The sequence below is a fragment of the Rhincodon typus genome, chromosome 2, assembly GCF_021869965.1.
Source record: "Rhincodon typus isolate 14 chromosome 2, sRhiTyp1.1, whole genome shotgun sequence".
Classification (NCBI taxonomy): Eukaryota; Metazoa; Chordata; class Chondrichthyes; order Orectolobiformes; family Rhincodontidae; genus Rhincodon; species Rhincodon typus.
This window is the reverse complement of record NC_063333.1, coordinates 33,887,357-33,914,870: the sequence shown is the minus strand read 5'-3', so window position 1 is coordinate 33,914,870 and position 27,514 is coordinate 33,887,357. Positions and strand designations below refer to the sequence as shown.

General features: G+C 40.8%; 1 protein-coding gene across 1 annotated transcript in view; it reads right to left on the bottom strand.

The window, feature by feature from the left end:
* Positions 1-27,514, bottom strand: part of mpp7a (MAGUK p55 scaffold protein 7a) — a 396,892-nt gene that overhangs the window by 110,553 nt on the left and 258,825 nt on the right. The window contains exon 5 of the mRNA XM_048606808.1: positions 4,686-4,766. Within this exon, the coding sequence (XP_048462765.1) occupies positions 4,686-4,766 (81 nt within the window). The remainder of the gene's footprint in view (positions 1-4,685; positions 4,767-27,514) is intronic.

The window sequence follows — 27,514 nt, the reverse complement described above, 5'->3', positions numbered from 1 at the left end:
CATCACACGTAGGCCAGACAAAGTAAGGCTGGCACATTTCCTTCCCTCAACGGCATCAGTGTGTTTTGTATGATAACGAACAATGGTTTTATGATCACTATTACTGAGATTAGATTTTTATTTCCAGATTTAGTAATAGAATGCAAATTCCACCAGCTGCCATTGTGGGATTTGAACACATGTAACGAAAGCTTCTGGACTGTGAATACAGTGACATGACTGCAGTGCCCACCATCTCCCCAAAATCCGTCAAGACAGTTTAGTGTACTAACAATCATTTTCGGCATGCTTTAGAATGTAGCAATTGGCCTTGCGGTTCTTATTAGTTTTTGGATGGGATGGAAAAGCCCTGAAGATGCTCGCGATGCTCACTAGCTTTCAGACACAGCCCTTCACAATATTAGAAACAGAGATAAATGCATTCAGATAAGTTTGCTCAGTAGTTGAAAAACAGCTGCCGACATGTGGTGTAGTGAGTGGCATATGAATGACTAAAGAAGTTTATTTCAAACTAATTTTTGTTTTAACATACCTCATCATACTATATGGTAGTTCCTCAACTCGAACTTTTCTTATTAAACAATGACACTGCTTAACTAAAATACCAGTCAAGCTGTTTTCTGCTGAAACTAAGCCCCCAGCACTTGTGCCACTGAGGAGCCATAACACAAAAAACTGATGATACTAACTGTGATGCAACATTGCTGGTAGTAGCCTTGTGCCTCCTCTGACTGAAACTCCACAGATTTCTGAACAACGTTTGAGGCAAAAAAGGACATTTTTCTGGAGCTGCAACACAATATTTTTTATTTCTATACTTAAACATCAAGATTTTGCACAGGACATGAGCAATGTATCTGCAAACTATTTTAGTCAACTTTTTTAAAAAATTAAACTGTCGTAAAATTACATTACATGTGTGAAATAAAGCAATAATGGACTGCTGGTAGGTATCATTTTAAATATGGAGCTCTAAACTCCCACAGTGAGAAAATATCCTGAGCTGCCTTTCTTGCTAATGCTAATGTTGAAAACAAACAGCAAAAAAACCCCAGAAAAATGGATATTCGTGAATGCTGCCATGTACTTTGGAAGAAATGTCAAAATCTCTCAGATGCTGGGATTTACGCTTTGCCAAATTTTTTTCCTGAGCTGCTACCAAGTAACCTCTATAACTTTGTATATTGTGACCTGAGGCAATGGAAATGGTTTTATTATATATGTCAACTGCAACCATCTTCAAAGGTATGTTTTAAGAAAAGCAGTAAGAAAAAAGGCAAATCTGTCTAAATGAGCAGCCAAAAATCACCTTTATCTGTCATTTTAAACAAACAGAATAACTTAAATTAGATTTATTATTTTACATTTATTTAATGATGACATTATGCAGTGTGTCTTATTTTTGGCATTGCACTGAAGTGAAATGGAAGTAGTTTAGCAGCAGTAGGATTGCTGAATTGTGTCATTCTTAGGGTTGTTTTTCAGACTGGAGGCCTGCGACCAGTGGCTTTCCAACGCGATCAGTACTGGGTCCACTTTTGTTTGTCACTTATATAAATCACTTGGATGAGAATATAAAAGGCATGGTTAGTAAGTTTGCAGATGACACCAAAATTGGTGGCATAGTGAACAGTGAAGAAGGTTTTCTGAGATTACAGAGATCTTGATCAACTGTGTCGACGGGCTGAGGAATGGTAGGTGGAGTTTAAGTAGGATAAATGTGATGCATTGTAATTTGGTAATACAAACAAGGACAGGACCTAGACAATTAATGGTATTACCCTGGGTAATACTGTGGAACAGGAAGACCTAGGGGCTCAGGTACATAATTCTTTGAAATTTGTGTCATGGGTAGACAGGGTGGTTAAGAAGGTATTTAGTCCACTCGCCTCCATTTCTCAGACATTTGAATATATGAGTTGGGATGTCATGTTGAGATTGTACAGAGCTTTGGTGAAGCCTTTTCTGGAATACGGTGTGCAGTTCTGCTCACCCTGTTCTAGGAAGCATATTATTAAAATAGAGTGGGCTCAGAAAAGAATTACCAGGATGTTGCCAGGAATGGAGGGTTTGAGATATAAAAATAGATTGGAAAGGCGAAGACATTGTTTTCACTGGACCCTAGGAGATTGAGGGGCTGACCTTATAGAGTTTAATAAAATCATGAGGGGCATAGACAAGATGAATAGCAAGTGCCTTTTCCCGAGGGTGGGGATTTTAAAACTAGGGGGCATATTTTTAAGGTGAGAGAAGAAAGATATATGAAAAGGACATGAAGGGCAACTTTTTTTTTTTACACAGAGAGTGGTTCGCATGTGGAATGAACATCCAGAGAAATGGTGGATGCAGGTACAGTTACAACGTTTAAAAGAAATTTGGATGAGTTCATGAATAGGAATAGTTTGTAGGGATATGGGCCAAGCACAGGCAGGTGGAAATAGTTTAGTTTGGGAACATGATCAGCATGGACTGGTTGGATCAAAAGGTCTATTTCCATGCTGTATGCCTCTATGATTCTATGACTGACTCTACTCAAGACCATTTGGAAGCAACTGTAATATTTATGCTGCACATCCTGCACAAGGTTTGAAAAACAATTTGATAAATGTTCTGAACGAAAAAGTTAAAAAAGGGTCTCAACTGAGGTGTTGAATCACAGAGATTTCGCATGTAATAGCCAACTACCATATTTGCTACTTTCTAACATTAGAAATTTAACCAACAGAGGCCACATCCACAGAACTACTCTGCTCTAAATTTTGGAGCTTGGAGATCAGCACCAGCTTACAGTTTAAAGCAATCAAATATCAGGTTCAGTGTCAAAAATAGAAGGATACCCCACATGCAACATGATACAAATCTGAGCAAGAAGTACTAGTTTTACTTAAATTGTAAAATTGTGGTTGGTACAGAACCAAAATGTTTGATCATATAACTTGCACAGAAAATGCTTATACTTTTAGGCTGGATCCATTCAAAAGCTTTATCCATACTGAATAAAAATGGAGAATTTTAGAAAAACATTACATCATTTCGATCTGAAACCAGAAATTTATGAAGCTCTCCGCAATATAAATAGTAAGATTTGGGTCAAGTGTTCAAAAAATCCATCACACCAGGAGATTGCCATTCTTGCATGCATTATTGGATCTCAACTCCTGTTCCCTCAGCTGATGAATCAGTCCTTCTCCATGTTGAACACCAATTGGAAATAACACTGAGGATAGTGTGGGGGCATGAACAAAATATGTAACCTAACCATCTCTCCTCAATGTACAATATCATTAATATCGCTGAATCCACAAATGTGAACATCCTGGAGCTTATCATTGAGTATAAACTGAACAAACTACAAGAGCAGGTCAAAGGGACAGTAATTAAATTTAAGGAGGAGTCAGACAGATTTTTAATTGGTCATGGGTTGAAGAGTTATGGGGAGAAGGCAGGAAAATGAGGGCGAGGAGCATATCGACCATGATTAAATGGCGGAGCAGACTTCGAGGGGGGCTGAATGGCCTAATTCTGCCCCTATGGCTTATGAACTTACGGATGTATAAAGGTTAGGAATCCTTCAATTAGTGACTCAGTACCTGACTCTTCAACGCCAGTGTCAAAATCTACAATTATGTAATGAAACATTCTCCACTCACGTGGATGAGTACAGCTCCAATAACATTCAAGCAGTTTAATGGTATCAAGGACAAAGCAGTCCACTTGCTTCTTCATCTTCACCATCTTCATCACCTTCACCACAGATGCACAGCGACAGTCATGTTACAGTTCTCAGTAACTTGAGAAACCTGCGTCGATAGCACCTTCCAAACCCATGATCTGATGCATGGGAACACTACCATATGTAGGTTTCCCTCCAAGCCACACAACATCCTGATTTGGAACTCAATCATTTTTTCTTCCCTGTTGCTGAGTCAAAATCCTAGAAATCCCTCCCTTACAGCTGTGGGTATACAAACACCATGTGGACTGCAGTGGTTCAAGATGCCAACTTGCCACGACCTTCTCCGTTACAATTAGGAATGGGCAATGAATAATAGCATGGCGACCAATGCTCATATCCCATGGACAAAGTTAAAAAAACAAAATTCTTATGTTTATGTTGCTTTTTATATTGTAATAAACACCATCATTCCACTTGCTCAATTTTTTCACCTTCTTTAGGTACATATCAATTGGAAAAATGAATTGAGTTGGATGGAGAGGAATTTCTCAAAACATAGCAAAGGACAAACCAATGGATCTAAAATACCTCGTTCAACAGGAATACGTGAGTCTCCGTAGGCTGTTTTTCAATACATCTTTCAGAGTCAGATTCAGATTCAGATTCTAGATTCCTGTATATTTGTGCCTAATTCATAACATTTATTAGAAACATTTCTTGTGATTAAATGTATTTCATCAGAGTTGGATTATTACATATCACTCCATTTAATAAGCCTGTTAACAAAGTTGATCGTGAGTTAAGAAATTCGCTACATCAAATGCTAATCCTTTAAAGTGCACTGACAAAGTGAACAAAAAGTGACAAAGCTGAAATTTTATGAACATATCTGGGCTTCGAACAGAATTTCTTTCTCTTTATGGTTTTTAAGATAACTAACTTTGGCAACAAAACTCAAGTAGAAGTGTTTTATTTAGACTTCATGCTAACACATGTTACTTGCTCTCACCTTGAGATGGGGCTGTGATAGCAGCTTCACCAGTTCTCTGATCTCACTGTTCATTGGTATGTTGTGCAGATCCTCAGTGAGCTATGAAATAGAATAAAATAACTGAGAAAATTCAGAGAAATATTTTTTTCACTCATTGCATTTGTGACATCTGAAAATTTCTCTGTTTAAAGCCATTACTTTCCTGCTTGCGCATAGAAAGACTAGCATGAATAACAACAGATCATTAATCACCAGTCTTACCGATTCCTCAGTGGGCCAACTTTGGCAGAACACTTCAGCTTACTTCAGTTCAACTAACGGTATGTGGAAAGTCTACAGCAAGACCCTGCTTTGATTTATTCCATAGATGGGTGGTACCAACTGTATAGAAAAAGTCTTTGCAAATAAAACATGGGTCGAACAGAAGCAGAAACAATTCCTGACGGTCACTTGGAAATGTGTACAAATTAGTGCAGCTATGTAAGCTATAACACTATCTGAAGACTGTACTGTTGTTCTAACCCTGTTGATCAAGGTGCCCTCACCCGATTCCTGGAGATGGCACCCATTCATTTCAGGAGATGATGGAATGCACCTGGAGCATATATCAGTCTGGATCAAGTTCTCTGTTTTAGATGCAGAAGGTAATTGGTGAGTGAAAGTCCCTTTCACAGTTGGCACAGGTGAATAGCACTGACTCAAGGTCAACTGATGACATTTTTCCTTCTGTTGGGTTCTCTTTTCTGGTATTTGGTTATTTCTTATGTCCTGTGCTTTTTCCAAGCCCTTCCAGATGTGTCTCCAGGCACTCCAGTCAGCAAGTGTCAATTTCAATCAACCTGAGATCTCATATGTTGACATGCATAGGTCACAAACATAGGTGACCTGTTAATCTCATGCCAATGCCAGAGAGCATGCCTTTGGCGTTGCTGCAACACCTCTTCAGTTCACATGGTCCAACCAAAAAAGTTGCCAAAGACTCATGAGGAGAGCAAGTTTTTTGGGGGGACATCAGGTTTCCCTGTTTGCTGATGTACGTCTGCACTCAGCACTCCATCCTCCAAGAAGAAGCCCAATATCCTATTTGTTCGGTATTTGCAATGAATTTGCTGTTAGTCGAGGCAAGACTTTTCAATTCTGACATAACAGCACTAAGAGACAAGCTGTCAATAACTATTTGTCCACAGTATGTGAAGCTGTCAAGAGTAGGTTGCCAATGTTGAAGGTGGATTCTCTAAGCCCTGGCTTTCACTTTGGTCTTCCTGATGATTCATGCTGACTAAATGCTCAATGAAGTACATGTGGCACGCAATGGCTGACAACATTCCAACTGCATGGAGTTGAAATCTTCAAATAAAAATACTCTTCTGAATTTGATTACTAACAAGAACTCAGAACTACAACTCTCACCAAATTTCCACAGTTAACAAACTGGTTCATTACTAGGAGACAGTAAGGACCGCAGATGCTGGAAGCCAGTGTCAATAGATATGAAGCTGGAAAAGCACAGCATATCAGACAGCATATGAGGAGCAGAAAGTCAACCCTTCATCAGCACGGGGGAGGCGAAGGGGAGCACAGAAATAAACAGAGGGAGGGGGTGGGGCTGGAGGAAGGGTAGGTGGGATGGTGATAGGTAGATACAGGTAGGAGGTTAATGTGATTGATCAGTGGGAAGGGTGGAGCGGATAGGTGAGTAGGAAGATAGACAGGTGAGGTCAGGTCAGGGAGGCAAGTTGGGGTGGGGGTAGGGCTGAACATGGGATAAAGCAGGGGGTGGAGGGATTTTGAAGCTGGTGAAGTCAATATTGAGGCCATTGGGCTGTAAGCTCCAGAGGAGAAATATCAGGTGTTGTTCCTCCAATTTACACTTGGCCTCACTCTGATAATGGAGGAGGCCAAGGATGGATATGTCGCCAGGGGAGTGGGAGGGGGAGTTAAACTGGATGGCAACCAGAAGGTTGGGAGATTCATGTGCACTTCATCCAATCTGATCTACTGCATCCATTACTCCTGATGTGGTCTCGTCCATATCAGGGAGACCAAATGCAGACGCGGGGGCCGGTTCATGAAACATCTGTGCTCTGCACGCACCAACCAACCCGACCTTCTGGTTGCCGTCCATTTTAATTCACCCTCACACTCCCCTGACAACATGTCCATCCTTGGCCTCCTCCTCAGAGGGAGGCCAAATGTAAACTGGAGGAACAACACCTGATAATTCGCCTCGGTAACTTACAGCCCAAGGCCTTAATATTGACTTCACCAGCTTCAAAATCCCTCCATCCCCAGTATTATCCCATGTCCAGCCCTCCTACAACTCGCCTCCCTGACATGACCTAACCTGTCCATCTTCCTACTCACCTATCTGCTCTACCAATCACAATAACCCCCTACCTGTATTTGCCTATCACCAACCCAACTACCCTCCCCCCATGCCCACCTCCCTCCCTCGATTTACTTCTGGGTGGCCCTCCACCTCCCCAGACCTGACGAAGGGTTTCTGCCCAAAATGCTGACTTTCTTGCTCCTTGGAATGTGTCTGACCTGCTGTGCTTTTCCAGCTTCACATCTATTGACATTGGGTCATTACTAGACTTGGCTGAACCACCTAAAGCATGGTTCCACTTCCCTCTACCAAAACTGCTTGTTGTTCCAGGGTCACCCTTAAATGCAAAGATAAGCCCAGCTGTTCGACTTCGTTACAACCATTTTTGAGCATTGCTGAAAAGTGTCAACTTTTATCAAAACTTTTCCTCTTGCCTTCATCAGCAACATTCCTAAGAAATTCCTTGACAACCTGCCTGATTTAAAATTTGAACAAAGTTTGAAGTTTAAAGTCATCATCAAATCCCCCACATGGACTTTGCAAGCAATGTTGTGGGTAGTTCATGGCCTGCTCCATGGACCCTACTGCACCAAACTGCTGATCTCACAAACTCCTTTAGTAGCCCCCAAGTCAACTAATATTGCTAACAGCTCCCATCTGTTCAGGTGCTTTAGTCCTCTTCTTTAGATTTGCTGTCATCACCACTCTACTCAAATAAAAATAAGCATTTGTAGCTCCTTGCTCTTTGTAAAGTGAATATTTATTCATGCACAGGATACGGTGTTGCTAGCTAGGCCAGCATTTATTGTCAGTTCCTATTTGCCCAGAGGGTAGTTAAAAGTCAACCATATTGCTATGGGTCTGGAGTCACAGGTCAACAGGACCAGGTAAGGTTAGCAGTTTCCTTCCCAGAAGGATATGAGTGACATGATGGGTTTTCTAACTATTAACAACTGTTCTGTAGTCATGATTATATGCTTAATTCCAGATTTTTATTGAATTCAAATTCCACCCATCTGCAGTGGTAGGATTCAAAAGTGGGCCCCCAGGACATAACCTGGGTTCTTGTATTAATAGTCCCACAATAATACCACAAGGCCATCACCGCCCCCTTGTAGTGCAATGTTACCTCCAAAACCTGCGCCCACTGTTCTTCTAATTCCATGTACAGCACTTCCAATTAGATTTCTGTCCAACACCATTCTGAAAAAGTTCTTAAGTCAGAAATGACTCAAAGTCAGATTATGATGAGGCAAATGATGCCACTTGTCCTGTAAGACCTGCCTGAAACATTCCATTGTTGGTTACACCATTCACTAATGTTACTTCTTAGTCACCTAACTTGGTGGAACTACTCTCACCTAATTTCATTATCACCTGTGCCTGTATTGGATTCTCAATCTGTCCTCACACGCTAATTTATGATTAACTACAATCTTTGCCCAACTTTTACGAATGGATGAGCAGAAATCCCCTCCAACTTACAATGACAAACACCGGTCCAAGGTAACCAACTCCATCCCTCTACCTGGCAGCTATGAGAAAATGAAACAGACCATTCATAATCTTGTGCCATACCTACCGATGCTAAGCATCCAATCACAAATCATGTCATCTAATTCCGTTTTTGTAACATTACAAAACTCCACCATGCATCAACTTATCTGTTGCTGAACCCTCACCCATCCCTATAATGTTGAATATGCCATTGATCTCTTGGTCAGCCCCCAAACTTCCACACTCCATAACCACAATTCATCTAAAACTCTGCTGTCCCTGTCCTAACTTGAAATAAGGGGCATTACCATACAACCTCTATGTTCAATGATCCATACTGAGAGGTTTATAGAATGACAGTCAATGTTAAAATTGTCACCTTTGGTTTCTAATCCCTCCAAAGTCTCACTGCTCCATGTCTTTTGCTACAACCAGTGAATTTCTCAATATTTTTATGGTTCTAGATAGGTTATCTCAAAATATGAGGCTCCCAGGTGAGGAGGACTCCCTTTGGTTATTCACCTGCCCCCTCTGTTGATCAAAGCAAGGTTAACTTTCTCCCAAAGAAATTACATGCATATTTTTAAAAGGAGGCAATTTAACCAAGATTTCTTCAAGTAACAAAAACAGTGAGTTTATGATTGACAAACAGAAGAAGAAATAGTATCACAACACATACTGATACACACATTTGTGAAGAATGGATAGTCAAACAGTGAATGAGTTCACAACGAGGACATCAGGCCATTAACACACACGGATAAGTGTTAGAGTTAGTTTTTAACCTTTTTGTGTATTTCTGGAAGGTCAAAATTCAAAAGATTCTGCACAGATGGCTTACTGTCCTCAAGGCAGTCAGCCCCATTGGTACCTCTTTGTTATATTTCTCTGTTTAAAATTTCCCTGACACTTCAGGTGCGACATTCGATGGGTCCCACAGAGATCTTTGTCAGACAGCGACTGAATGTATATCTGCAGATATTCTTAATTGCAGCAGACTTCCTCTAAAGTGACATTTTGAAATTTAAGATTAACCACAACCATGGTACTTTTGGAGTCTGTTTTGTCATCGTGGTGCTTTGTAAACTTTTTCAACACTACAATCCATATTCCCATGCAGCTTTGTGCTTATGTGGCTGCTCAGTGAAATGCCCAGATAAGCTGAAAACCAGCACTTTAATTGAGTATCATTTTTTTACACTGATTTTTGATAAATGTATTTAATCTTATAAAACACGTAAAAACATATTTACACCTGGCATCAATCTTGAATCTAATCAGAACTAGTAAACTTTAGGTTACTTGTCTCAAAGTTTAATCTTTAATTCTAATCGACTTAGGTCTTAAAGTTAAGTCCTACATCCCAGTTTAACTTATTTCACCCTAGATGATCAAGCCTTCATCTACCTGGGTGCCAAACTCTGGAATTTCCTCTTTAAACCTCTCCAACCTTTCTACCTTGCTGTCCTTTAAAATGCTCCTTAAAACTTGTTTGAACAAGTTTTTGGTCATATGCCCTAGTATCTCCTTGTATAGCTATGTGTCAAATTTTGATGGATAACATTTTAGTGAAGCACTTGGAATGTTTTGCTACATTTAAGGCTCATACAAATACAAGTTGCTGTTGTCATTATATTTCAGGAGGTTTCACTACTTACCAGAATTCAATCTGGTAGACTTCACTCCTGACTTGTATTGCAATTACTAACAGCTTCAAGCTGGAACCACTGTAAAGACTAATAATACTCTTAGTGGATGGGTGTTAAAAGGTTCCACAATGAAGACTTTTCCAAGTTTTTTTTTGTGCAGAAAGCAACAGCCAGAATAGCCATGCGTCATTCTCTTGTCAAAGACATGTGCAAATGATGCAATGATGTGGCAAAGCTGTAAATCACATCAAAAAATGTAGTTGTAAACAAATGACCAACAGTTTTCCATTAAAAGTGCTCCTTTAAAGCACACTAACCCTCAAAACATAAGATTGTTAAGTCTCACAGTGCAAGATAAGAATAATAAAACATTGACAAATTTGCATAAACAGAATCAGTAAGATGGAATTGAACAAAGAACAGTACATCACAGGAACAGACCCTTCAGCCCACCAAGACTGTATTAAAGTTTCACAAGTTTTGTAATGCATTAAAGAGCTGTAATATTTATACAATTAGGGAAAAATATCAAAATTAGGCTTTTTTAATCCAATTTTTGAATGAAATAATTTGGCTCAGATTACACACATCTGTCATTCAAGTATTTAACTGACTGATCAACACAACCCACTACTCAAACATTTTATCTGAACCTGAAACTAAAGTTCTTATCCTTTTCTCCTCCCCGGCAGAGAAGTTAGTTAGTTGGATGGGGGCAGGGGTCAACTTCCTACAGCATTTGCAGAAACACTTGCATACAGGTAGTGTGTGGAAGAACACTGTGAAACATAACCACTGTACTTATTAACTTTTTTTTTAAGTGAAACAAACTTGCGATGCATGCAGACAGATTTAGGACAAGGTTTTGCTGTTTTCTTTTGTTGAGACACAGGGTATACTGTATTACGTTGGTGGGGGAGATTAACTCAAATTAGGTCATCAATCCTCATCCCCCGATCTGTTTACATTACCACTGTATACTCAATTTTGGCAAACAGCTTTTGTCTTGAAGCCAATAAAAACCAATCTTATGGCAGAAAAATGGTGCATGTGTTGTCACCATTATCAACTAATTTATACAACGAAATTAATGGAATTGAAGTATTATTTCACAGAAAAATGTGAAATATATCTGTTTTCCTCCGTCTCTCATTCCTTGATTCTTTCCATTTTACTCAGTTTTGTCTTCATTCTGCCATTGCCAACTATATCGGCATTTATGGCTTTTTTTCCTCTCCTGTCTCACTGTTATGCTCTCTGCATTTCTCTTGCTGATTGCCATAGCATCCTATGCCTTTCACACTCTCTTTCTCAATGAAAGAGATTTTAAGGTACAATAATAAACATAAATAGTCTATTTGTTGTTGTTAGGACATAAATGTTATGTTTTTTTTAAACTAGATATTCCTGTCAGTCACCAAGCAAATGATGTGGGACATTTGGAATGTTTGTGAACAAGGCAAACAAATGTGATTCTCCATTAACAATTAAAGTGAAAAGTTATTGATTAAGTACGCAGAGTTTGAACCAAGAAAGGTCAGTTAGAATATTTAACTCAATGTCAAATCAGATACAGAAAACAAAATGAGGAGATAGAGGGACAAAGAAGGTTGGATTAAAACGATAAGAGAAAGATGAAACAAAGAGGCAGTACACTTTTTTTGCATTTATTAAATCCCCAGCAGAAATTAAAATCTAAACAGAAGAGTGTCCACAATTGACAAAATTAAATTTCAATGTGTCAGATAGATCTTTTGGCAGTTAAGAGACATCACACCATTAAAGTGCACTTACACTGGATGAGTCAAGCCCTAATGTTTATTGGTAAGTTTAATAAAAGTACAGCAACTTCATATTCCACACTTTTGAATCGGATGACTTGCCCCAGTGTGATGCCTTTGTCAGACAGCTTCTGGAGGAGCAAGGCAAGTTGGACAACAACTCCCTGATTTACACATTTTATTGCATATATGTGGTCATTACAAATTGCTGTCGTTTTAAAGATTAATGATGAGCACTTCAACTTAGGGTTTCATGCCTCCAACTTATCAAAAACTTTTTATTCAAACCCTCCATGTCCAGTAGTTACATAGCTTCCAAACAAAATATGTTTAAAGAAAATTGGATAAGCTGTTAAACCGAGGCCCCAACTGCTCTCTCACATGGATGCAAATAATTCCATGACATTAGTTTGTAGAACTGGATTTTACCCCAGTGTCCTGGTTAATACTTACTGCTCAACCAACAGGAACAAAATCATTATCTCTCCACTTATCACATTGTCATTTGTGGAAACTGCGTCACAACAGTGGCTCCGCTTCAAAGATCCTTCGTTGGCTGTAAAGCACTATGGGAGACCAAAGTCATGAAAGATCCAATACAGATGGAATTTCTTTTTTTCTTCCTTTCTTTTTTTTGGCACACAGCAAGGAGCCTGGGGCCATAAATATGTAGGGGCTTGATTTCACATTGTTAGTTCAACCTGAAATGAGGATAATTCTCAGCTGAGTGTTAGTACACTGGTTCCGACTCAACTGGAATACAGGGCACAGTTCTGAGCAACAATTTAAGGCAAAATGTGATAGCTTGAGAGAGGATACAAACACGTTTCATGAGAACGGTTCCAGGCAGACTGACTTCAAAAATAGAGACAGATTGAAGAAATTGTGACTGATTTCTTTGAAGAGTAGGCTAGACACGCATAAAAAATTATGAGTTGTCTGGACAGAGTACTTCGGGAGAAACCGTTCTCATCTGTGGATGGTTCAAAACTCAGAAGGTCCAGATTGAAGATAACTGGCAAAAGAAACACAACATAGGGAAATATCTTTGAACACAATAAATGGTGAGAATCGAGGATGCACTACCTGAAACTTTTATGGGAACAAGATCAATTGAGGGAATTCAAGACCATAATAAATAGGAACAGGAATGGACCATTTAGCCCCTTGATTTGGCTCCACCATTCAATAGGATCATAGCTGATTCGACACTCCTCTCTTCCACTTTCCTGCCCTTTCTAAATAACTCCCGATTACCTTACTGATCAAAAATCTAACTTAGCCTTAAATATACATAAGGACTGTGACCCCACAGTTCCAAAGACTCTCAATCCCTGAGAGAACAAATTCCTTCTGATCTCAGTCTTAAATTCATGCCCCTTTACTTTGTGACTATGTCTTCTGCTTTAGGCTCACCTATGAGGGGTAACATCCTCTCAACATCTACCCTGTTTAGAACCTTAAGAATTCTATATGTTTCAATGAGATCACCCCTCATTCTTCTAAACTCCAATGAGTACATTCCCAAGCTGTTTAAACTTTGCTCATAAGACAATCACTCCACACTAGGGAGCATCCTAGTGAACCTTCTCTGAACTGTCTTGAATGAAATATTATCTTTCCTTAAACAGCGGAAAGAAAACTGCTCACACCACTCCAGATGTGGTCTCACGAGCACCTCGTACAGTTACAGGAAAATTTCCCTGATCTTCTACTTCATCCCCTTGAAAGCAGGGTCAACATTCAATTAGCCCTCCTGATTACCTGCTGCACGTGCGCACTAGCTTTCTGTATTTTGCATACAAGTACACCCAAGTCCTTTTGTGTTGTGGCTTTCTGAATTTTTTCTCTATTTAAATAATACTCTACTTTTATTCTCCCTTCCAAAATGAACAACTTCACATTTTCTCACATTATTCTTCATTTGTCAACTTCTTAACCACTTAATTAACCTATTAATATCTCCTTTGAACCGTTTGCATCTCTCTCACAACCTGTCCTTCCACCTATTTTTGTCTCTTCTGCAAATTTGGTGATAATACATTTGCTTCCTTCCTCCAACTAATTAATACATATTGTAAATAGTTGTGATCTCAGCGCTGTTCCCTGTGGAATCCAATTCGAGTAGGAAATGGAAATAACAGCTGGAAAGGAAAATGTGTAAGCGCTGTAGGAAGAACACGGGATAGTGGCTCTAGGTAAAGTGCTCCTTAAGAGAACCAGCACAGATGAGGGTGAAAATGGCCACCTTGTGCGCTGTGACAAAAATTATGACTAGGAAAAAAGGTACAAACATGTAAATTAGGCCATGTTCTTATTGAAAGTTGGCGCAGACATGAGGGGCCAAATTAGTTTCTCATCCTCCTTATTCTTGCCTTCTTGTGACTCTATGCTTAAATGGTTATGTAATCTTCAAAGATCAATTAGGACACCAATAATTATAGACTTACTCTTGTACGCGGTAAATAATATATAGAAGCCAAACAGACAAATAATGAACAAAAACAGAAGTTGCTGGAAAAGCTCAGCAGGTCTGACAGCATCTGTGGAGAAAAAAATCAGAGTTCACATTTCAGGTCCTGTGACCTTTCCTCAGAACAGAAGGCAGCCAATTTGTTCCTGATTTACAGCATCCGCCGTTCTTTCGGTTTATAGATAAATAATTATTTGTTTTAGGAGTAAATAATTCCAATTAAAAAACTAAAATCTACAACAAAAGACTTGAATTAAACTCAGTTGTAAGTGTAAATGTGGCAGCACCAAAGAAATGAACCATGCTACCATCTCAATGGCATCAAAAAGGAACAAATGTATTGTCTTAATAAATGGTCAGTTAAGACTGGAAAGGAATTTACACTTGGGAGTTATGACAGACCAGGCAAACAAGGAGCCGATTGCTGGTGTGTCAGGTTGAACAGAAAGAGCAGAAGTAAAGTTCAGACGTTACAAAATCCGAGTGGCAGGAAGGCAGCACAGAGTCAGAAAGTCATACAGCACGAAAACAGACACTTGAATCCAACTCGTCCATACTGTCCAGGTTTCACAAACTAAACTAGTCCAATTTGCCTGTGTTTGGCCCATATCCCCCAAACCTTTCCCATTCATATACCTGTCCAAATGCCTTTTAAATGTTGTAACTGTACCTGCATCTACAACTTCCTCTTGCAGTTGATTCCATGTATGAACCACTCTCTGTATGAAGACGTTAACCCCCCCAACTTCCTCCCCACCACCCCCCCCACCCCCCCCACCCCCGGGTCCCTTATAAACACTTTCTCCTCTCACCTTAAACCTATGCTCTCTAGTTTGGAATTCCACTACCTTGGGAAAAGACCTTTGCTATTCACCTCATTTATGTCCCTCATGACTTTATAAACCTCTCTAAGGTCACCCCTCAACCTCCTACGCTCCAGTAAAAAATGTCCGAGCCTATCCATCCTTTCCTTATAACTCAAACTCTCCAGTTCCAGTAACATCTCAGTAAATCTATTCTGCACCTTTCCAATTTAACAATATCCTTCCTATAGTAGGACGACCAGATCTACGCACAGTATTCCAAAAGAGGCCTCACCAATGTTTTGTACAGCCACAACATAACTTTCCAGTTTTTTTTTTATTAATTTGTGGGTGTGGGCGTTGCTGGCTGGCCGGCCAGTATTTCTTGCCCATTCCTAGTTGCCCTTGAGAAGGTGGTGGTGAACTGCCTTCTTCAACTGCTGCAGTCCACCTGCTGTGGGTTGACCCACAATGCCATTAGGGAGGGAATTCCAGGATTTTGGCCCAGCAGCAGTGAAGGAACTGTGATGTATTTCCAAATCAGGATGCTGGGTGGCTTCGAGGGAACTTCAAGGTGGTGGTGTTCCCATGCATCTGCTGCGCTTGTCCTTCCAGATGAAAGTGGTCGTGGGTTTGGAAGGTGCTGTCAGAGGATCTTTGATGAATTTCTGCACTTCATCTTGTCAATAGTACACACTGCTGCTACTGAGCATCGGTGGTGAAGGAAATGGATGCTTGTGGGTGTAGTGCCAATCAAGTGGGCTGCTTTGTCCTAGAGGGTGTCAAGCTTCTTGAGTGTTGTTGGGGTTGCACTCATTCAGGCAAATGGGGAGTATTCCATCACGCTCCTGACTTGTACCTTGTAGATGATGGACAGGCTTTGAGGAGTCAGGAGGTAAGTTACTTGCCGGGGTTTTCCTAGCTTCTGACCTGCTCTTGTAGCCACTGTGAGTCCAGTTGAGTTTCTAGTCAATGAAAACCCCCAGGGTATTAATGGGGGGGGATGCAGAGATGGTAACACCATTGAATGCAAGAGGAGATGGTTAGATTGTCTCTTATTGGTGATGGTCATAGCCTGGCATTTGTGTGGTACGAAAGTTACTTGTCAGCTCAAGCCTGATATTGTCCAGCTCTTGTTGTATTTAAACATGTACTGCTTCAGCATCTGAGTCATCATGAATGGTGCTGAACAATGTTCGCTGGTGATCACATATCCCCACTACTGACGTTATGCTGGAGGGAAGGTCATTGATGAAGCAGCTGAAGGTGGATGGGCTGAGGACATTACCCTGAGGAATTCCTGCAGAGATGTCCTGGATCTGAGATGATTGACCTCCAACAACCATGACCATCTTCCTACGTGTTAGCTATGACTCCAACCACCGGAGAGTTTGCCTCCTGATACCCATTGATTCCAGTTTTGCTAGGGCTGCTTGATGCCACACTGGGTCGAATGCAGCCTTGATGTCATGAGTGTCACTCTCACCTCACCTCTGGAATTCAGCTCTTTTGTCCATGTTTGAACCAAGGCTGTAATAAGGTCAGGAGCTGAGTGGCCCTGGCAGAACCCAAACTGAGCAGGTGCTGCTGGATAGTACTGTGGAAGACACCTACCATCACTTTACTGATGATTGAGAGTAGACTGCTGGGGTGGTAATTGGCCGGGTTGGATTTGACCTGCTTTTTACATAAAGGACATATTGGGCAATTTTCCACATTGTCAGGTAGATACCAGTATTGTAACTGTACTGGAACAGCTTGCCCACGGGAGCAGAAAGTTCGACAGCACAAGTCTTCAGTACTATTGTCGGAATGTTGTCAGGGCCTGTAGCCTTTGCAATGTCCAGTGTCTCCAACCCATTTCTTGATATCACGTGGAGTGAATCAAATTGGCTGAAGACTGGTATCTGTAATACTTGGGACCACTGGAGGAGGCAGAGATGGATCATCCACTCGGCATTTCTGGCTGAAGATTGCTGCGAATGTTTCAGTCTCATCTTCTGCACTAATATGCTGGGTTCTCCCATCATTGAGGATGGGGATATTTGAGCAGCCTCCTCCTCCAGTGAGTCGTTTAATTGTCCACCACCATTCACAACTGGATGTGGCAGGACTCCAAAGCTTAGAGCTGATTCATTGGTTGTGGGATCGCTTAGCTCTGTCTACCTCTTCCTGCTTATGCTGTTTGGCGTGCAAATAGTCCTGTTTGGTGGCTGTACCAGGTTGGTACCTCATCTTCAGGTATGCCTGGTGCTGCTCCTGGCATGCCCTCCTGCACTCTCCATTGAACCAGAGTTGATCACCTGGCTTGATGGTAATGGTTGAGTGGGGAATATGCCAGTCCATAAGGCATATTCTCTAACCAATGAAGACAGGCATGCCAAATGCCTTCTTCAGCACCCTGCCTACCTGTGACACCATTTTCAAGTAGCTTGTATCTGAACCTCTAGGTCTCTCTGTTTGACAACACTTCATAGGGCCCTATCATTAACTGTGTAAGTCCTGCCCCGGTTTGCCTTATCAAAATGCAACACCTCTCATTCATCTACATTAAACTCCATCTGCCACTCTTTGGCCCATTGGCCCAGCTGATCAAGATCATTTTTCACTCTTACAAACTTTCTTCACTGTCCACTATGCCATTAATGTTGGTGTGATCGGCAAACTTACTAACCATGCTTCCTATATTCTCATCCAAATTGTTACTATGAACAATAAACAGTAGATCTAGCACCGATCCCTGCAGATCACCGCTGGTCACAGGCATCTAGTCTAATAAACAACCCTCTGTCTCCTACTGCCAAGCAAATTTTGCATACAATTGGCAAGCTCTCCATGGGCTCCACGTGATCTTACTTCATTCATCAGTCTACCACACGTAACCTTGTTGAAGGCCTTGCTAAAGTCCATGTAGACAACATCTACCACTCTTCCCTCATCTACCTTCTTGGTTACATCCTCAAAAAACTCAAACAAGTTTGAGAGACACGATTTCCCATGCACAAAGTTATACTTACTATTCCTAGTCAGTCCTTGCCTCTCCAAATGCAGATAAATCCTGTCTCTCAGAATCTCCTCCAAAAACCTATCACTGACATCAAACTCACCAGTGTATAGTTCCTAGGTTTTTCTTTACAGTCTTTCTTAATTAAAGCACAACAGTAGCCACCCTTCCGTTTTAGGAATAGAGTATAATCCACTTAAGGATGCAACAGAGTGAACCTCAAAGTGCACTATGCAGAGTGTTGAGGCGTTCATAATGAGGAACAACAGTGAAGGATCACAACAGTTGCATCCTCCATCCCCAAACAGATGAATGGATTTTATGAAACACCACTAAGACATTACAGTCAGCCACATTACAAACATTTGGAATAATATATTAAGACAAAAGAATATTCGTATGGATTACTCACAACAGGCAATACAAGAAAAATTCCACATATCTCCAAACAAGTTTTTTTTTGTTAGGTACAATTTCTAAACTTCACTGTATCTGGAAAACCCGGAGAAGCAAGGTTTGTCATCTGCATGAAACCTAGAAATTCTCCAATCAGCTTCAACATAATTTTTCAAGCTGATTCAAAATGGTTACAAAAAGAGTTAGACTATATTGGATTCTACACATTATATACATGGAATGATGGACAGTTAATGCAAAACTGATTTCAGCAAATTATCTCAGTGTTTTAAATGCTTTTCTGATCTAGTCAATTTCTTCTCACTTGACTTGCAGAATGGATAGCTCCCAGTGAACTAATTCAACTCTTGCAAACTGGTAACTTTCAAAATGCACCCAGAGACAGCAGAATTTCAGCCAATATGAAAGTTAATTAGACAAACAGGAGGCTGGAAGAACACAGCAAGCCAGGCAGCATCTGGAGGAAAGGAACAGTCAATGTTTCAGGTATTACCCTTCTTCAGGACTGGATGTGGAAGTAGGAGGAGCTGCAGATAAAGGGGGGGGGGGGGGTGGTAGCAGAATGGTGGTGATAGGGTCACCAGTAGTCGGTACGACCTGGATGGTCGATAGGAGGGATGATTCCAGTTGGTAGCTGGAAGGGAGGATCAGTAGGTGGAATGGGAGGGAAGAGGCAAGGTTGGGAGCCAGGGGATGGGTCAGAAGTTATTTAAAATTAGAGAACTCAATGTTGAGTCCTCTGGGCTATAGGGTACCCAAATGGAAGATAACGTGTTGTTTCTCAAATTTGCGTTCTGAATCACTGTGACACTGGAGGAGGCCAAGGACGGACATGACAGAGGGGGAGTGGGGGATGGGTAGTGGACATGGGCAGTGCCCAGGAGATTACACTGGCCGTTATGGGCCAGGCAAAGATGCTCAGCTAAATGGTCACCTATTCTACGTTTGGTCTCACCAATGTAGAGAAGACCACGTCGGCAGGACTAATGCAGTAGACTAGTTTGGAGGAGAGGCAGGTGAAGCTCTGTCTTGCCTAGATGGACTGTTTGGGGCCCTGAACGGAGGCGAGGGAGATGGTGTGGGGGCAGGCGTTGCATCTTTTCCGGTTACAGGGGAAGATACGGGCGGGGGAGCTGTTGGAGTGGTTGGTGGTGTGGAGTGTGGTGCAAACTAAAGAGTAGCAAAGCGAATGGTGCTTGCGGAAGGCGGAGAGGGATGGGGAGTGGAAGATGTTCTGGGTGGTGGGGTCTAATTGGAGTCGGCAGAAGTGTTTGAGGATGATACATTGGATGTAGAGGATGATACATTGGATGCAGAGGCTGGTGAGGTGGAAAGTGAGGACAAGGGAGACCTATCTTTATTACACCTGGGAGGTGGGTGGTTTAGAGCTGCGGAGCGGGGAATAGAAGTGGCGCAGTGGAAGGCCGTTGGATGACACAGGGAGGAAAAGAACGTTGTTTGAAAAAGGAGGATATCTGGGATGCTTGGGAGTGGAATTTCTCCTCATCAGAGCAAATGTGACGGAGACGGAGGAATTGGAAAAATGGGATGGAATTTTTGCAGGATGCAGGTTGGGAGGAGCTGTAATCTAGGTAGCTATGGGAGTCAGCGGGTTTATATTAAACGTCAGTCCGTGAACTGTCACCAGTAAAGGAAATGGAGAGGTCAAGAAAGGGGAGGGAGGTGTCTGAGATAGACCAAGTAAATTTGAGAGCAGGATGGAAGTTGTTAGCCAAGTCAATGAACTGCTCCAGTTCAGCCTGGGTGCAGAATGCAGCACTGATGCAGCCATCGATGTAACTGTAGCACTGTTCCCCAACTCTTCTGCCGTTCTGCTACCCATCCCCCCCACCCTTTATCTGCAGCTCCTCCTACCCCCACATCTAGCCCTGAAGAAGGGTAATACCCGAAACGTTGACTTCTTCTTTCCTCCAGATGCTGCCTGGCCTGCTGTGTTCTTCCAGCCTCCTGTTTGTCTACCTTGGATTCCAGCATCTGCAGTTTTTTTTTATTTCTATGAAAGTTAATCTAGGAAGCTAATTTGGTCCACTCATTTTATTCCGTTGTTTCAGACCTCGCTTTCTCCACTCTTCTCCTCCGCTTTATATTTTTGAGAGTCTAAGTGGTCCAATTCCCTATAAATATTCAATCCAAGTTGATGCACAGTGTACAAGGTAAGCAGACTGGAAAATAGTTATTTCCAATGAATAAATTAACGAACAAGTCATGACTTCTTTTAACTTATATTGCTTAATTTCTTTTCTTTTTTGGAATGAACCATTGTATCTAAATCATTCATTTAATAAAACCTTGAAATCTTATACCATGCCCTTGTAAACTTAAATACCTCATCCAACTCCAATCTTAATGAGAACATATTTCACTTCTTTAACCTAAACTTATTTATAACATTCTCTTCTGTCAGAAAAATGGTGAATTCAAACTCCACTCAGACATTAGCACATAATCAAAGCTACCTTTTTTGTTTCCACACAGTGGGATGTTAAGAGGTTCTTTCTTTTGGAGGAAGTAGAGAGCTGAAGCAATATCTGCCTACCTAGTGGAATGTAAAAGATCTGATAGCACTACTTGAAGAACTGCATGGAATTCCTCTTAGCTTTTAGGCACAAGTGAACTATTGGCAGTGTGCAAAACCAAAGTTGTATGATAAATCCCATTACTTCTATAAAGCAACAAAGAGTCTGAACTTCAATGTGAAACTGTCTTCTAATTGCCTGTTCCAATAAATCTGCCATGTATATTAACATTTACATTTGTTTTCCAGAGAAAAACACCTTTTCTTAACTCTACTGTTGAGGATATATGTCAGAATTCCCACCAAGGAATACCAATTTTTTTCATTTTTTGAGTTATTGGTTGATCTATAACACATTACATGTGGAATACTGAGCCAGTTAACCTGAGATTCAGATGAAATTTCTGCTTCATAAGCCTCTAAAGATTAAAATTCCTCTGCCACGCAGATGATTGCAGTACTAAGTCTGGCATTTTGAGTACGTTATGGAGATGTTGTTTGCTTTTAAAACATCTTTCCTGCACTAAGAGGTGGATACAGTTTGGGCGATACTGGTACAATGACAATAGAAAAATTCTAGTTTTAATCACTGGTTTTGTGAGGAGTTAGCAGATCTCTGTCAGAAGCTGTCAGATACATGAGGGACATTTAAGCGACTCTTGGATAGGCACATGGATGATAGTAAAATGTGGGGTATGCAGGGCAGTTGGTCTTAGTAGGATAATAGGTCGGCACAACATTGTGGGCCAAAGGGCTTGTATTGTGCTGTATTGTTCTATGTTCTATGTTCTAAAACAGCAACACAGACACAGTGAATTAATAAACACAGACTGGAAGGGGTGCGGAAAGATAAAATGAGCTTTTCTTAATTTAACCTATTTTTTCAATCAATCAATCTGTTCAGAGATATTATTACACACCTCTGGAGCAGGTGAGAACTTGAATTCAGGCCTCTTGGCCCATGGGTAGGGACATTACCACTATGTCACGAGAGATATTAAGCGAGGATAGGATTGGCCACTGCTGAGGCTTTTGATTGAAGAGGTTCCACAAATTTGTACCCAATTAATCGTTTATAAGAATCTCTGAGAAGCTGCCAGCATTCTAAAACCATACTCCACCATGAGTCACCACAGGAAAGACAAGAAGAGAGGAGAAGATACAGAAGAGAAGTAAAGGACCAAATTTGATCAAGAATAAAATGAGCTTTAGCTTAAAAAATTGCTCCGTTAACAATGTGCCTATGAAGAATATTTGACAAAACCCAGTTGTTTCTAATTGGGCAAGTACCAAAGATTCATTAAAATTTTGTTCGGAACAAAATTCAGGTTCTCCAGTAGAATGTGTTTAAAATGGCCCAATGGAGTGAGTAGCCCTCACTGTGCCACATTTAAATGCACACTGCCAATTATTTTACAGTGCTATTTAGAAAAAAAAACAGATCTTAATAATGAAAATTATTTTTCTTCTTTAAAAATGATTCCAAATACAAATAAAAGTAGGAAAACTTAGTGAAAGCAATATTACTTAAGAAAGTGATAAACATAATGTCAAAATATCAATTTTCAATGATAAGTGGCTTTTAAATTACTTTTAAATTTTGTTCTGCTTTTGTGGAATCCAAAACTGGGTAAGAGGTGAATCTTGGAGGAAAACAATACATTTTTAATTTTAAATTAGCATGACAATGTTGTTCCTTCAATACAAGCTAATGAACTTAATACCAGTTTCTATCAGAATAATGTTTCAGACACAAAACGTGTAATAAAATAGCACTGGCTGTCTCTGAAGGTCTTGGTTTGAAGAAGGAGAAAAGTCAATCAAAACTTCAAATAAATCCAAAATCTGTTCATCACTGGTCATACAGGGAGGCAAAATTGAGAGGCATTTTAATTTGCAACATCATCTCAGGATACAAATCCGCAACGAAAGGCAAGTTGAAATTATGAAATACAATCTTCATGCCAAAATATTCACACTTAAAAATGTAATGCATTTTTTTCCCGGCCAAACAGCAAATGATTATAAAATAACTAAAGAACTGCGAATGTTGTAAATCAGCAAAAACAGAAGTTGTTGGAAAAGCTCAGCAGGTCTGGCAGTATCTGTGAAGAAAAAAATCAGAGTTAACATTTCAGGTCTAGTTCTGAGGAAGGGTCACCGGACCTGAAGCGTTAACTCCGTTTTCTCCTTCACAGATGCTGCCAGACCTGCTGAGCTTTTCCAGCAACTTTGTTTTTGTTCTTGATTTACAGCATCTGCAGTTCTTTTGGTTTCTGCTGGAATGGGAAAATGCAGAACAGTGTGAAGTGGCCCATTTGGGTAGAGAATAAAGAAAAGCAATATAAAATGAAGAATAAAATTCCAAAACAGGTCATAGAATCATACTGCACAGAAATAGACCCTTCAGTCCAACTTGTCCAGGCTGACTGGAAATCCCAATCCGACATAGTCCCATTTGCCAGCATTTGGCCCATACCCCTCTAAATCCTTCTCATTCCTATACTAGCCTCAATCACATCCTCTGGCAGCTCATTCCATACATGCACCACATTCTGTGGGAAAAAGTTACCCTCAGGTCCTTTGTAAATCTTCCCCCTCTCACCTTAAACCTCTGCCCTCTAGTTTTGGATGCCCCCCACCCCAGGGAAAAGACTTTGTCTACTTACCGTTACCCATGTCCTTCAAGATTTTATAAACCTCTCTAAGGTCACCCCTCAGCCTCCGATGCTCAAGGGGAAGAAGCCCCAGCCTACTCGGGTTCCCCCTATAACTCAAAACCTCCATTTCTGTTAATATCGTTCTAAATCTTTTCTGAACCCTCTCAAGGTTCAACAATATCCTTCCTATAGAAGGGCGACCAGAATTGCACATAGTATTTTAAAAGTGTGTCAAAGAGCAGGGATCTGGGAGTATACGTGCACAGAATTACTGATAGTGGATGTGCAGGTGGATAAAACTGTTAATAGGAATGTAGGAACCTGGGTTTTCTAAATGGAGGGAGAGTACAAAAGCAAAGTCATTATGAGCCTTTATAAAATAATAACTTGGCCTCAACTGGAGTATTCTGTCCAAAAGTGGAAAACACACTTTAGAAAGGATGAAGGATATGAAAATATTTGAAGGTGCTAAACAAAGACAGAGTCATAGAACAACAGAACCTATGTAGCACAGGAGGCGATTCAGCCTGTGATGTCTCTGCTAGCCTGCTGAAGAGGAACTGACCGACTGTCACTCCCCTATCTTTTGCCCACAGCCGAGAAAAAATTTTCTTAAATAACTAACGATCTAATTTCTTTTGACAGCCTCATTTGATCCTTGATTTTATCAGGCAGTCATGCCAGGTCCTAACCACTTGCTTTGTGAAAAATTCTTTGCCTATGTTGAATACAATAAGGACTGCAGCTGCTGGAAGCCAGAGTCTATAGGTGTGAGGCTGGAAAAGGACAGCAGGTCAGACAGCATCAGGGGAGCAGGAAAGTCAACATTTTGAGTCAAAACCCTTTGTTAGGGTTGACTTTACTTCTCGTTATCTACAGCTCCCCCACCTTTGCAATGTCCGCAATATTACTAATCAGATCACCTAAATTCTCTTTCAAACCATTTACATATATTACAAATAATAGGGATCCCAGCACTGAACCCCGCGGAATATCACTGGTTATAGATCTCCAAGCAGAAAAATACCCTTCCACTGCTACTCTGTCTTCTAATGACTAAACCAGTTCTGTATCCATCTTACCAGCTCACCGCAGATTCTATGCGACTTTACCTTCTGTTGTAACCTGACTTGAGGATTTGTGGCAAACGCCTTGTTAAGGTCCATTTGGAAAACATCCATCACTCTGTCCTCATCGATCAACTTTGTCACTTCGTCAAAAAAACTCAATCAAGTTTGACAGACACGACCTTCCCTGCACAAAGCCATGTTGCCTGTTCTTATTAAGTCCGTATTTTTCCAAATGTGAGTAAATCCTGTCCCTAAGAATATTCTCCAATAATTTCCCTACTACTGATGTAACCCCCACCGGCCTGTAATTTCCTAGTTGATCCCTGTTGCCATTCTTAAACAAAGTAACAACATTGGCTATTCTCCAAGCCTCTGGGACCTGACCTGTGACTAAAGACAATACAGGTATCTTGTGCAAGGCCCCTGCAATTTCCTCCCTCGGCTTCCTCAGTATTCTAGGATAGATTTCATCAGGTCCTGGGGACTTGTCTACTTTGATGTTTTTCAGAACATCCAACACCATCTTCTTTTTAACACCTACATGCACTAGAAACTTCAGAACTGAGATGATGAGGAATTTCATCAGCCAGAGGGTGGCGAATCTGTGGAATTCACTGCCGCAGAAGGCTGTGGAGTCCAAGTCATTAAGTGTATTTAAGACAGAGGTAGATCGGTTCTTGATTGGTAAGGGGATCATGGGTTACAGGGAGAAGGCAGGAGAATGGGGTTGAAAAACATATCAGCCATGATCGAATGGTAGAGCAGACTAAATGGCCGAATACCCTAATTCTGCTCCCATATCTTCTGATCTTATGCTTCTTCTGCCAATTAACTTAAATCTCAGCCCCCGGTTCTTGCTTCTTGCTTCTTGCATGAATGAGAACAGCTTCTCCCTATCTAAATAGTCCCTTCATGATTTTTGACATCTCTATCCAATCTCCTCTAAAAATTCTCATCACCAAGAACTACAGCCCACTTCTTGAATTTTTCTAAACAGCTCAAGTTCCTCATCACTCAAATCATTCTTCTGAAGCTTTTTGACACTGCCTCTACTAATGTTTTCATATTCTTCCAAAGGGTAACAAAACACTCAGGTCTGAAAAGCACTGCCTTGAAGTAGGGTAGAAATAGAGTCAATTGAGGAATTCAAGAGGGCATTAGGTAATTATTTAAATCGCAAAGTTGTGTTGAGTCACAAAGAAAAGGCAAGAGATTAGCAGTAAGTTAAAATGCTCAAAAGAGCCAGTGCAGACATGGGCTGCAAAAATTCTGCAATTCTATATCTAGATTTTTCAAACCAATATATTTTCTCAGTATTGTACTGATTTATATACACTTTAATATTATTTAGTTTACAGATTAGAATTGGATTTGAGCGAATGGTATGTAAGGTTTCGTCTGTATCTATGTGAGTTCAATGATTAATTTACAAGTAGTACTGAAGCCATGGTGATTTCTTTTTAAAAAAAAAGATAGAGAAGGTTCTTGCTGGGTAATCGGGTATTGATTTTATTGGGAAATTAAATAGTGCAAGGTATTAGGCTTTCAGGTTATAAGGTGCTAGAGATTTCTTTATCTTTTGATAGTGGGAAATAACTACAGCTTGAAAAAAGCATTTGGGTTTCAAATTGACAGGTTTGCAGAAGTTGCGGCTGAAGCTGGATGTGTAAAATAGTTGCTCCTGACAAAAGGAGATGGTCTACAACTGTAACAAAATAGCTTAGTTAAGGATAAGCAATGCAGTGAAAGCTTCACACCTTAAGCATTTGGTTACAACCACAAGGAGTCACTTGAAGCTGAGAAAATATAAGTTGAATAAATGCTCTGATGTGGAGGTACCGGTGTTGGACTGGGATGGACAAGGTCAGAAGTCACACAACACCAGGTTATAGTCCAACAGATTTATTTGAAATCACACACCTTTGGAGTGCTGTCCCTTTGTCAGGTGAAGTCGGCATGGACCAGTTGAACCGAAGTGTCTGTTTCCAAGCTATGAGACTTTATCTGGTCTATTCTTGGTCTCACCAGCACACAGAACTGATAGCAATTTTGTCATTATTAACTTTGAGATCCTGCTTCTTAATTTATTTTCTCAGTCCCAACATTCTCCTTACACAACTTCATTATCCTTTTTGCCCGAGTCATTAGTACCCATGGCTGTTCACCCTCCCTCTTCAACATGTTGTGCAGCTGTGCAATGACACCCTTGACGGTGGAAGAAAGATACCATGGTATCAGATTTTTTGCTGCAGAAATGCACATCCATTCTCCATACAACCGAGTCCACTTTCAATACTGCTCTTACATTCTTTCTTGTACACACACCCCGTGCAGCTGAGCCATCTGTGCTACCACAGACATGACTCTCACTGCATTCCCCTGGGCATTCATCACCCCAGCAGTATCCAAAAGGAAAATCTGTTAACAGGGAGGCTGGACAAGAGGACTCCTGCACTCCCTGCCAAGTGCTTTTAGTCTGCTTGATGGTCACCCAGTCCCTCTCTCGCCTGGACACTTTTTACTTGATGCAATGTCAGTTTGTGTGTTACCATGAAAATATAAACTATGTAAACGCTCCACAGTGACTCCAGGTGCTGCTTCAGATACAAAACATATGTTTCAAATGAC